Source organism: Numenius arquata, chromosome 2 (genome assembly GCF_964106895.1).
Source record: "Numenius arquata chromosome 2, bNumArq3.hap1.1, whole genome shotgun sequence".
Lineage (NCBI taxonomy): Eukaryota > Metazoa > Chordata > Aves > Charadriiformes > Scolopacidae > Numenius > Numenius arquata.
Genome location: NC_133577.1, coordinates 82,026,563 through 82,039,965, shown reverse-complemented (window position 1 = coordinate 82,039,965; position 13,403 = coordinate 82,026,563). Strand labels below are relative to the sequence as shown.

General features: G+C 37.3%; 1 protein-coding gene across 4 annotated transcripts in view; it reads right to left on the bottom strand.

Annotated features, from left to right (window-relative positions):
* Window positions 1-13,403, bottom strand: part of CDK17 (cyclin dependent kinase 17) — a 55,674-nt gene that overhangs the window by 15,922 nt on the left and 26,349 nt on the right. For all 4 annotated transcript variants that reach the window (XM_074144517.1, XM_074144516.1, XM_074144518.1 and 1 more), the window contains one exon: window positions 1,782-1,907. In XM_074144517.1, the coding sequence (XP_074000618.1) occupies window positions 1,782-1,907 (126 nt within the window). The remainder of the gene's footprint in view (window positions 1-1,781; window positions 1,908-13,403) is intronic.

The following is a 13,403-nucleotide window of genomic DNA, read 5'->3' as shown; positions in this document are numbered from 1 at the left end:
TAGTTTGAAACCATGAAAGGACAACACAGCAAATGCATGCCTGCATACCACAGCACTGCTAGCAGGTTTTATTTTGGACTTTCAAGCCCCGAAAGCATTTTTTAAAAGGCAAAACAAAACAACCTTGTGACAGGAAGCTGATTCCATACACACATCATATTCATTAGAGGGCACTGTTTTTCTGTCTGTCATATAGAAGGTAAAGAGGAGAGGACTTCAACTGCTCTCAGGGCTCAATGCTAAATGAGCAAGGGGATTTAGATCCCCCGGTTCCCAAATATTATTCCACTGAAATATATTCCACTGAAAAGGTTCTACTGAAAAGGTACTTCACCAGCATCTGAAAAGCAAAGGTTTGGGGAACTCTATTCCTCAGTTCAGTGCTACATCAGTTAACGAGCTATGAAATTCTGGCACAAATATTTAAGCTTGCTACATTATTATCACTCCCAGTGCTTTGATTCAATCTTTTTTCTTTTAATATTGTTCTTGTAAAAGACAACATGCAAATCAGAGATTTAATCTAGCACAGTAAATTGTATTATTTCAGGGGAAAAATACTTGATAAAACTCAAACATTGCTTTGTTAAACATTATTAATTCACAAAGAATAAAATAAAGATATTTCACAGTTAATAAAACTAATTCACTACACGTACTTTCATATTTATTTTTCAGCAAATAAGCCATTAAATCAAGAAAGCAAAGAATAATGCAGATTTCATAAACCTATCCAGTTTTTCTCCGCAAAGAATTTCTTGCCAATGAATTTGCTCAGGAAATCAGCAATGGCCTAGCAATTCTTAACACCTCGATTAACATTCAGAAAGCTGACAGATCAAATCATGATTGAAATGTAACAATTTTTGTAAAAATAAGACAAAAAATATTTTTTTTTTACTATTTCAGGGATGTGTGTATTTTCATAGAATCACAGAATGGTTAGAGTTGGAAGAGACCTTAAAATCATCGAGTTCCAATCCCCCTGCCATGGGCAGGGACACCTCCACTAGAGCAGGTTGCTCAAAGCCCCATCCAGCCTGGCCTTGAACACTTCCAGGGATGGGGCATCCACAACCTCCTGGGCAACCTGTTCCAGTGCTTCACCACCCTCACAGTACAGTAAAATTTTATATTAGCATCCAGTATTTCTAGCATTTACACTCTAATTACAGTATAGGAACCCTCACTCTGCCATCTCCAAAGAAAGACTTATTTTTTAAAATAACCCAATAATCTAAAAAGGTATATGTGAATTTATTAATTCGTATTCGTAGGAATCCACATATGCTTTTTAAATTATGTTATTTTAAAAAAAATAATAAAAATCTACCGAACAGCAATTTTGACAAAATTTGTTATCAAATACAAAAAGAAGAGTGAGAAGGACCTGCCTTCATATTATGCTGCTTGAGGGCCTTCCTACTATGCCACAAGAGCCCCAGCCTTGACCTAAGATTACGTGGCCTATTTGCTCAAACAGATCATCCCTGCTCTAAAAAGCAAAAGGATTTAAATATGCACTTTGGGAGTTGACTTTAGCCACCAATTTCAACGGGTCAAGACCTTCGCTGAGAAATGACAGCTGAGAAATGCAGCAGAAAAATGAAAGGAAGGATTAAATTCCTCAATGGATTTTGACGGGTGCACACCAAAGTTCAGGGCATAAAAGCCAAGGTGCAAATGAAGTTGAATTACACCTTTGGTATACAGACAGCAGCATTAAATGGAATCTTAAGACCTGAGAAGTGGGTTTAGCAAGGGAGATGCATTACACTTACGAGAGATGCTCTACGAGAACGTCGACTCATTGGCTGATCAAACGGCGGGCTGTTAATCTGCAACTTTTCAAGATAGCCATCAGGTATCCTGATGTCAGCAGGCAGGGACAAACGCTTGTTCAAATCCTGCAGTAAATAATGTTAAAAAGAGAAAGGTCAAGTATAATTCAGAATTTCCTGAAGTGTTTTTTATTACCTGTAGTGTTAACTGTGACTACAGCGTTGCTATTTAAAACTGAAATATTTATATGAATGAAAAATAAGTAATTTCACAGACTTTAAAGCATTCTCTTCTAGTAACACTGCAAATTGCTTAGATAACAGATTCAAAAATTCAGTGCTTTATAAACTCATTACTTTAACAAGAGGAATGAAATATTAAAATGTAATTAATTACACTGTGGATAAATGTATTGAGTTTACTTGAATACTTATACATACCTGTAACACCAGAAACTGAGAACTCAGAGGCTGGTAAATACATTTCTTTTCAGATAGTAATTACATTAGAATAACAAGAGATCTCCACGGTTCAAAATATATCACTCTCCCTTTCTCTGACTACTAAAAGTTATAAACTTGCTTCAACTTCAATTTTTCCAGTCTTACAAAACAGAATCACTTCACTATTGACCCAAACTATTACAAATGTTAATACAGTTTTCTATTTCAAGCTCTTTGTATACGGTATTTTGAAAACCAAACCGCTATTATATAAATGCAATTTTCCCTACATCAGATTCTGTTTTTCCACACTTAAGTTTTTCTGACAAAAATAGGTATAACTTCTAAAGGCAAGTGGGAAAAAAAACTACTTCACCTTTCAGTAAACGCAAAAAAAGAGATTTTTTTTTTTGGAGGGCGGCTGCACGTTCTCATCCATTTTTTTGAGTTTGGCTTTAATTTCAAACATGCCAGAAAAAGAAATACCAAATATTCTCTTGAAGTGGCCAGTCGTCACCAGAGAGATACACAGGAAACATATCCAGACTCATAAAAAATGGGAAGTCATTTCCAGAACAGTAGGAATTGTTTTTCAGTAAAGATAGTTTATCCAAGTAAAGAAAATCACGCTCAGCATCAAACTATACAATTCACCCCCAACAGATTCTACCCCAAAGTTAAGAGGACATCTCTGGAACCACCACAGTTTTCACGCTTTCTCCAGCAGAAGAGGAAATCTCCAGATTTCTGCTGGTCGACCTCAGATTTAATCAATCACACATTTAATCACTGTTCTGAGGGCACTAAGCTCATCTTGATGTTAACCTATTCTGTCTTACCTATGACATCTAGCTTTGAATTCTGGGCATCCCAAGCTAACCTAAGCACTGGCAGCTACATCCCCATTCAGTTCCCCTTAGGCTTGGCCGTGTGTTTCCCACTCGTGTCTTTGCAGCACCTGTAAACTATTTCAGCATGCTAAATCATCAGGAAAGTATCTCAGGTGGAGTGCATAGCTCCCTGCCAGCTTTGTGCTTCAAACAGGTTCAGTGTAAGGTCAGACAAGCTTCACAGCCTGAAAGCAGGGCAAGAAAGGCCGCTGGGCAAGCCCGGGAAGCCGGCAGCTAAATTGGCTTAGGCTGCCAAAGAACTGGATCATCAGACTTTTCAGGACTCGAGATCTGGGTGGACAACTCTCTAAGCTTCCACAGTTGACAATGTATTAGAACCATGCATATGCATGAACTGTACATGCACCTGGAGCAACAGCTAAACAAAAAAATATCAGTTAAAAATATATACTTCAAAAATGAATGTCACTTGGCAATTAGTTGAATTTCAGGTAGGACTGAAGCACTAATAAACATCCCCCAGATGATTGATCTGCGTATGCTATTCATTACAGCCACTGGATGCAGGCAGTGGAAAGTCGCCAACAAAGCTTTAACTTTTGGCATCTGACTCTCCCGTTCTGTTTTCGCTCCTCACACCTCCCTAGGTACAGGTCACAAAGCCTGTTAGCTTCTACTTTGCTGTCCGACATCAGCTTCTTTGCATGACTGGAAAAATCACTGTCTGTATGTCGTATTTTGTACAGAATTTTAAAATCGTCTTTAAACAAAAGAAGTACTGTTCACATAATGGCAGCTTTGACCAACATTTTGAAGTTCAATTAAAAGAAAACAAAAGGATGTCTCAGTTTTGGCAGCTCCCAAGCTCTTTACTAAATTTCAACTTTGGTATTTTAAATTTTTCAAAACATTGGCAATTTTAACACTGCCTGTGTGGTTTTGGGAGAGCGGAGGAACTAATTAATTACAACGCTAGCAGTAATCCCTACAATAAAACAGTATTTTCCACTGAAGAATTTTCCTTCTTTTTGACAGGCTCTGCTAATGCAATTTTTGTAATAGGCAACTCAAATCCAGCAAATTTAGAGCCATCTGAAATGAGAAATGCCTCTCCCTTACTGAAGAGGGCTTCAGATTATAAATAAATAAATAAATTCACCCCATAATTTATTGCATTCTTCAGAAAATTCAGAGAGCTCATCAAAATAGATGAGCACAAAGGGAAGGGCTCCACGTTGCCTTAAAGAAAGCAACTTTGTCATCTCGCTGCAGCAGAAAACCATGGAACTGCAGGAATAAGACAGGGATGGCAGGACAAAGACCAGCATCAGTCTGTACTCCACCTTCCTATTGTAATCCCAGATCAACAGTGGGGCAATATCCTGATTTTCTTTCTCACATTGTTCAAGAACATAAAATAAAGCAGAAATTTGATAAATTCCAAGCCAGCAGAAGAAAAGAGCATTCGGCTGAGTTTTTCAATATAACTTCCTTGTAGATATCATAATTTTCCTACATGCCCTCTGGTAAAATAGGTTTCTCCCACTTCTATCTATGAACTCTATGGCATAAAAACCTGCTGTAGTGTTCTCTTCTTACTGTCCCTTAGTGATTGTTTGACAATAAGTATTTTACAGAGTCTGTTCATAGATATACTGAAATCACAGACCACAACTCAAAAGGCTTCATGAAATACTGAGTCAATTGTACCCCAGAGGTCTCCATCTGTATGTTCACTCCTCCCACAGTACTCATCCTTGGGGCACCACACCTAGCTCTGCAGCCTTGAAGAAGCATTTCCAGGCCTATAAAGCTGATGGGTAAGTGCAGGAAGAAGGAAGCAAAGGCAGCCTTTAAGCTGCAATGGCAATTTGAAAGCTATGACATTAACTGTGCACAGCCCTTGCCATCAATAAACACATACTTTTTCAAATGGAGAGGAAGGGAAACAAAACAAGCTTAAGATGCTTTACAGCTACCAGGGATTCATTATTTTGGAGTCCAGCTATAGTGCAAAAACTTGGGATAACAATATTTTGGGTACCAGAAAATATTATTATGGGAGGTAGTCGTAATTCTATTACAGAATTCCCCTTTCCTCATTCTCAAGAGCTCTGCCTACGCCATTTTTGCAACAGGCAATTGCAAAACCTCCCATGACTTACTTCAGAGATCCACGTGACATCCTCAGTTCTAAACTGAGCTTAAGCTGCAAACTTGTATTTACTGCTCCACAGTGCCTAACACAGACATTGTTCGAATGTAAGTACTTAGTGATGCAACGGCAAAAATCTACTCCAGTTTGGGGAAAAACAACTCTCCCACCCACCCCCCTGCAATGCCTGTCTGTAAAAAAAACCAAACAAACACAACAAAACCCCACAACACAATGTGAGGGGAAAAGCAGGGAGAAATTTTTTTCAGGATTGTAATATATCTTCTTAATATAATTTATCTACTGAAATTTGTAATATAATGGACAATACATGGCAGTAATCACTTTTTTACCCTCAAGAAAATGAGTATTTAGTGCTGGAAGTCTAAATTTTTGTCATGTTGTAAACAAATTCAAAACACTACCCATTCCTCTTAATTTCTTAGAGCTGAAGAAAGCTGCTTTTTTGAGAGAAAACCGTAATGATTTCATGCAAACTGCAGCACGTACTTTAAAGATTTTTCCTCCTAACGATCTACGCTACTACTCTACTTGCAATACTCATGTGTATTTGCTGTGTTGAAATGTCAACCAAGACTTTTTTTTTTAAACCATATATTAATATTGTTTCTTAAAAAGTCTGAATTAAGAAAGTCACAAGTCTTTTATGACACCAACATTTGAAAGATTATATGTCACATATACAAAGTATTCTTTGTATTATAATTACGCTTTACGTAACTGCCTAAAACAGGCAAAATTAAAGTAATTTAGACTGCAAACCCAAATACTTGCAAGAAAGAAATTATTATGTTTTCTTTGCCCATACCACCTTAATTCCTCCCAGTTTTTGCAACAATTGAAGCAACCGTCTCTTGGGAAAAGAAAGCAATCATAATTAAATGCTACACAGCAACAAGAAAGTGGATCATTAGATGTGCATGAGAGAAATAAGCACAACGTTTCCTAGTGGCTAAATAGAAAAACTGGAAATAAAAATTACAGAGTTTGATACAGTTGAAAAACCCAATTAATTTAACGGAGATTATGTTAACAAAAAAAAAAAAGGCAAAAACTCTGCCATACAGCAACCAATTTTGAACCATGAGCGTTCAAGATAAGGCAGTCTGCTGTGGCTTTGGCAACCTGTTCAGCTGATGGCAGCAAGAGACTCATTCCCTGCCGTGGGCTGATCCCCGGCAATCCAGCTGAGCGCTTGCTCCCCGCTCCCGCGAGATGCTGAGAAGTCAGAAGGATGGTGAGGAGACTTGTGGGTGGAGGCAATGACAGTTTAATCGGGAAAGCACAAGCTGTGTGCCCAAGCAGAGTGGAAAAAGGAATTGATTCAGCTGCTTCCTGGAAAGCTGGGCCTCAGCACGCCCGGCGGTGGCTTGGGAAGTGGGAGACAAATGCCATAGCCACAAATGTCCCCACTTTACCCTCCTCCCCCTAGCTTTTACTGCTGAACATCACATCAGATGGTGCAAAACAGCCCTTTGGCCACTTTGGGTTAGCCGTCGAGCCTGGGAGGAGCAGCCCATGTCCCCGCCGGTGCTGAGCAGCCTTTATGGAGGGGACATGACTTGCTGCTATTTTGGCATGAGGCCAGGCTGGAATGCAAGCAACCGCAGGATACAGCGACTTTTTCAAACCTCTGTGGAATTCCGTGAAACAATGAAAAAAGACACTTTGGGAACAGAGGACTTTGTCCACACTAATTTCAATGACCAGCTAAATTTAATGACGTGTTAGCATTTCTAAAAAATAGTAAAGTAAAAAACCCCAAACCTTAAACCAAGGAAAACAACTAAACCAAGAAACCTTTAATAATGAAAATTATTAGCAATCTGTTAAAAATGCAGGCTGTTACAAGATTCTGCTGCAGTGCTGTTTAAAGAAGTAATAAGGAAGCATGTATAATTAATGGCAGGACTGATTATTTTCTCTACACTTTCATTTTTGACACTTAAGATTTTGAGCTTGTCAACACTACTGAGTTCAATGTCCATTTTTAACACTCATCCATGTTGCATGCCTTTATGAATCTTTCAAATTTTTATTTCAAAGGTAGCAAATTACAGTAACTCCCTATGTTATCTCATGTATCCTTTTTTAAACATAACAGGTGTGTAAGTGGTGTACACAGACCCTCAACTATGCAGAGGGAATCTGGGTGCATTCTTTTGTAACTCTAACAAGGAAAGGTTTACTGGAATCCAAAACCTTAACCTTCAGGGACAACAAAGTACTTCAGGTAAAATAAACTATCTTTTAGAAAATTAAAAGGATGGTATTTTCCTGTATGTCACTTATGATTTATTTTTCCAAATGAGGTCAATTCATAACATTTTCTAGTTTAATACTTTTAAGGTTATCTTCAGGGTCAACCTGCAGCAGAATATATCAGTGCTCAGTAAACGCGGTGCTGTTATATGCTCAAATGCCTACAGTTAACTGTATGTTGTTTAATGAGCTATTTTTTGATCTTGTTCCAGAATATATGCTGGAGAACATATTCAGGCACCAGTTGTTTTGCTATGGTAGCCAGAACGCTTGTGGCATTTTCCCCCTCCTCTACATCTCGAAACCACATTTTCTATCTTCATGCGCAATGCTTACTTGCGGTCTTGCTTTACTACTGGCTGGGAAATGCATACTATTTTAATAATTTGCCTGAAATGAGAATCACATTTGTCCTACTCTGCTTGATAGCAGATAAACATGTAAGCATTTGTGACACTAATACCACTTTGTTTTCTGTGGAGATAAACTACCCCAACTCATGCTTATCTTTACCATCTATTTCTAATGCTAGCTACTGCAAATGTTCTGAGAAGAGCTACACTTTGCCGAGCGTTTTCTTTTTCTGGCTAGTACCCAACTGTGTTGCTGTAACTTGGTGTGTGTGTTCTGTCTACCACCGACTACTTACACTTGGGCACAAGAAAAGGAGGCTGAAATCCGGCAGGTCCTGTGAGCTGAGTAATTTAACATTATAAGTAAACAAACACAAGTCTTCCAAATAAAAATACCAAACCAAACAAAAACCCCAACCCTTTTGATATCTTAACTTCTGGTCCCCTTTTGGTTATCCCAAAATACTGTTGCGATTACCAGCTTTTTCACTTGCCATCCATAGCAAACCATTCACAAGAGTTTAGTACTAGCATTTTGTTACCACATTCTGTCTTTTACATCTGACTCTCAAGCAACTCTATTCCTTTTCTTCTTATCCTGTTCTGATCTCCTGTTCTCCATAATATAAGCTTACCAGCTATTGCTCAAATTACTTGTCTTGGTCCATATAATATTGTTTAGCGTCATCGTGTAACACCTTTCAGAAAGTCTCATGCCTGGTCAACAGATCTACTTTCACTTCTTTTAAACCCTGTCAAAAAAGTACAATTTCTTACAGAACAAACCTATTCTTATTTGTGAAAGCAACACTGATAACTTTTTGCACTTTGAATCAGGCATGAAAATCAGGAACTTCTGTTTTTCCTTAACTCACCGTTTATTTTTTGCCAAAATGAACTATGCGCTTCAGTAAATTTCACTGAAGGGAAATGAAGATGATTCAAACCCAGGTTACAGAATTAACTCTACATGTTAAAAAAAGCTCTAAAAAGAAGCAATTTGAAATACTCACACTTTTTAGTCTGTCTTCTGATTACTCAAGTCATTATGTTTTTGACATATATTTAGATAATAAACACTAATATTTTTTTACACAAAACAGAATATCAATAACCAGAAAACTGCCCTAGGGAAGGATCTGTTGAGGTGTTCCTGAGTCCAATCCTCACTATGCTACAAAAAGCAGAAAAGTAAAAACTAAGACTACTGTTATTTTTATCCTTCAACAAATGTGCAGACTGTTTCTTTCATGCTGGAGTAGCAGCAATACATCTTTCCCAAATCTACTGGGCTACAAAATGCCATTCGATCTTTGAACTGCCAGGCTGTTCCAGGCTGCTACTGCACTCACAACTGCAGCAAGAGAAAAAGGATTCAGGGCTTCTGCCACTCAAGCAGTAGGAAGCAAAAGAAAAAAGGGCAACCCTGCAGTACCAAACGACTTGTCAGAAAAACTGGAAGGGAAATCCATGACAGCATCAGCCTCAGTTCACAAATTCCTCGAACGTTTCATTTAGTTAATCTAACAGCCGACTACCTCCAAACCCAGTATTTCATTGCCTGTGGCCAGATGTTCCCATCGCTTCTTGGAGTAGAACAGGCTCTAAGCTAAAAATGCAGTGATGTGGTGTAAGAAAGTCAACTGACCGAAAACTACCCCTTCAAAACAAAGCGAGTAATTATCTGCTGATGCAAGTTTAGGAACCCAGAGGAGAAGGAAGCTGGCTCTGTCAGGAGCAGGTAGTCAGTGGACATCACAAACCATATTGCTAAGCTGCATCATTATATACCAAACCTTACTGTTTTGTTCTTCAGTTTATTGATAAGTTACATTTCTAGACCAATCATTAATTAAAGTGTGTACTTGCTATATGGTAGCAAACAACAAGCTCTCTGCCCATCCCTGAAATTTTAGCTTATCTATCTTTTAAGCGTTAATATTGTTAAATTCCATCAATAAAATTTGGTTACAGCCTCACAAAAAAAAAGCATTGCTCTTCTAAGCCTAAAGACTTAGTCTGATAGTCCAAACAACCCACTATAGAGCAAACAAAAACGCTTTCCTCTCTTGTATAAGCATCGGTCCGAATTAGTCTTCTCACCAGTTTTAGCAAATACCAGCAAGACATGTCAGCTGCAACCACAAGCTGTTCGCTAGTAAGTCACAGTGCTTTTGTTCACTGGAAAATGCTTAATGAGATCTAAAATGCTACATCATATAACCCTCTATGCAACACAGTTTGGCTTCATGGCATGCTTACTGTAAGAAAAGAAAATCCACTTGTTCTAGCATTCTTTCCTTGCATATTTTAAATAAAAATGTGTATTATGTGCTACTTCATTATATGCAAACAAATTAATTGAAAACACTTGCTTGTGCCAATAAGGATTTAAACACTCTAATATACAACCTCATATGCATATACTTACTGTACCATTTTAGTATAAAATACCATGTGCATTTTTTTCTGAAGGTTCCCTTATCAAATTTCAGCGCATTTTTGTCAAATGACAGAGTTAGCGCAGTTGAAGCCAACTGGATCCTCTACAGAATTATGACATACAACAAGATTGCTAGAGGCAAAAGCAAATAGGAAAAAAAAAAAACAAAAACAACCAACCAACCCCAAATCAGAGAATATATTTATAGAGAATACCGTATTTCAGTTACAGCACTGGAGACCTCCAAGGCCTTGAAGCAAAATACCAACATACACATCCATCAAGAGAAATCTATAGCATCCTTGCAGCATGCTATTTTAACATCTTTATAAATAAGCCTCGATTACTGTAACGAAAACCACTATTAAAACAGCCAGTAAGACTTACCTATACCATTTTTCCTACCAGGTATATAAAGCCAACATCATTCCCCCACTCAGCTGACAGATGTAACTATAATTTCATTGTAATGCAGAAAGTGCTTTTTTCCCTGCCTTCTGCAGAATGGTTTATTCTCAAATACTACATTTTTCTTTTATACTTTAATGTTGTTGTTTCTGTTATTATAATTATTATTTTATTGAAAACATTAAATCACAATGAACCTATTACTATTCTGTTAAATTTAAAGAAAGGGTCTTCAAAGAACCCCTTCTTCTGTTAGAAGCAGTAATAAAAGGATCATCTTAAGACCCGTCTACAAAGCATCACTGCAACCTATCCACAAATCCATGCTGGTTTCCAGTCAGTCTACCAATATGTAACATAAATCAAGAAAACATACATTTTGAGCATTGGATCAGGTGGCTTTTTATATTTGGGACTGAAATTACCCAAGATATGGAATTCATTCATCAATTAAATCAAGAAAGGTTTTTTCAACATGCTAATCAAATCCAGTACACAAAATATTTTCAGGGATTTTATCATGAGATTAAGTCCACAGGCTGTTTCATATCCTGGAAAACTACCAATGACCACAGATATTCCCTTTTCTCTCCCCGCTCCTCACCATAAACATCATTTATCCAATTCAATGTTGAGATGCTAGGAAAAGATGAGGAGCCAAGCGCCATCAGTGAAATATTGGTATTATTAAGAATTCTAAGGTTTAGTCTCTATTTTGAGACTGGGAATCACGTTTTGTCAGCACATCTACTATCATCAATCAAAAAAGCAAGGACTTTACTGCCAGGAGTTCAAGAAAGTTATCATCAATATCTACAGCAGATATGGCTACTCAAAGTTAAACATACAATAATTTTCTTAAAAGCACAGAAACCACTATTGCAAGCAGATACATTTGCCTTTGTTTACTTTAGCACAATGAAAAACTTTTGAAATCTTTTAAGTATCTTTTCAGTAATACTTGTAACAGCATTTTAGAACCCACAAAATTTGAATTATAGGTCAATAGACAAGATTTTTTCATGTAAGCAGTAAAAAATATGAATTCTGAACAATTTCTTCAAAAAACTTTTAACAAGAATGTTAATTTCATGATATGCTGTTTCGACTACCAACTAGCTGAACTAAAACTGCTCTTCCATTCTTTTTTAAAAAAAACAAAACAAACAAAAAGTCCAGTCAGTTTTTTATTTACTTCATATCTCCCAGCAATTTTAAGGTGAACGGCTGAAACTGTTCAGCACAAATACAGTATTCAGAAACTGCATTCCAGGAGCTTCTATTCACAACCAATGAAACCAAAACAAAACAAATACATGTGACACATAAAAACAGTTTTGAGAAATCTGAGAAAGGAGAAATTAAAACTCGAATGTGAGATATTACTTTCTTTTCATCAAGTGTATAAATATACAGGAAATTTGTGACAAATTATGCCAGAAATACTTCAAAATTCTTCTTGTGTGGTTTCTTTTGTTTTGTTACTATTTTATTGCATCTCAGAGAGCTCATAAGGAAATGAACTTAGAGAGTGTAAGGAAGTATAAGAAAAATAATAATAACCATAAAAAGATCATGTCTGATTTTGTCTGTCTGGCTAAATCATCATCTAGTTGGATACTCTGTGGCATTAACCCCTTTAAAATAAGCCTGGCTGAAATGTGGGGTTTGATGGCTGTTTGACTCAGTGGTAGATGCTGGGCAGTAACAGATGCTAATAAAGGAAGCTCTGCCTCATTTACGACACCACCTCCCTGATATTTAAGCACAGATTTCTGTATGTTTTCATCAGTTTGCGTAACAGAGTAGTAGAAGAAACTGCCCAAAAAGAAACAGTAACATAAGATGATCAGCTTACAAGAAGAATGAGGTGGAGGGGAAGGGAACTGGAAAAAATACCATAAGAAACAAAACAGAACATATCGCTGCAAAAATGCAAGCTTGGACCCTTAGAACAGCTAATATTAATTACTAACATAAAACATTCACATCAACACAAAGCTGCAACTACCAGAGGGAAAGTCCCATGAAGAAACAGGCTAATTCCAAAAAGTGAAAATCTGACCTTCCTGGACAGGACAGTGAGGCTGGAGTGCAGGGTGTGAAACTGCATCCAAGTACTGACTTCTCATCTGCTGTGCTCCAGTAATTACTAGAGATGTGTTTTGTAGATGTCTGAACATATCCAGTATGACTACTCTTAAATGGAACTTAAAAGGAAAACCAAGTTATGAAAAAGCAAACCCAAACAAGCAGATATTCCTTCCTTATAGAAAGGCTACTGCCTAGTGCAGTAACTTTTCTAAGGGAAGGAGCATTAGCAAGTGGAATGCAAGAACTTTAGCATCAGGATTACAAAGGTTCCTAACAGACGGGCAAAAAAAGCATCAATTGCTCGTAACAGTTGCCCCTAGAAAATCTCGTAAAAGGCATGTTAATGAAGTCTGTCTGTTATCCAAGTTGAAATTATTTTCCTTGTTGCAGTGCCAGTTTTCTGTAGAAGAAATGGAAGTCTGCTAATCAAATAAATCAAAAAGACGTCCATCACTTCGTCAAAACCATAGAAGCAATTTAGAACATGCACTTGTGTTTTTAGAAGAAGGATTTTGAAAACATTAGGCTTCATAGGAATTTGAAAGCAGGAGTCTACAAAAATAGCATATTTTCTAGTATAACCTTGCAGAA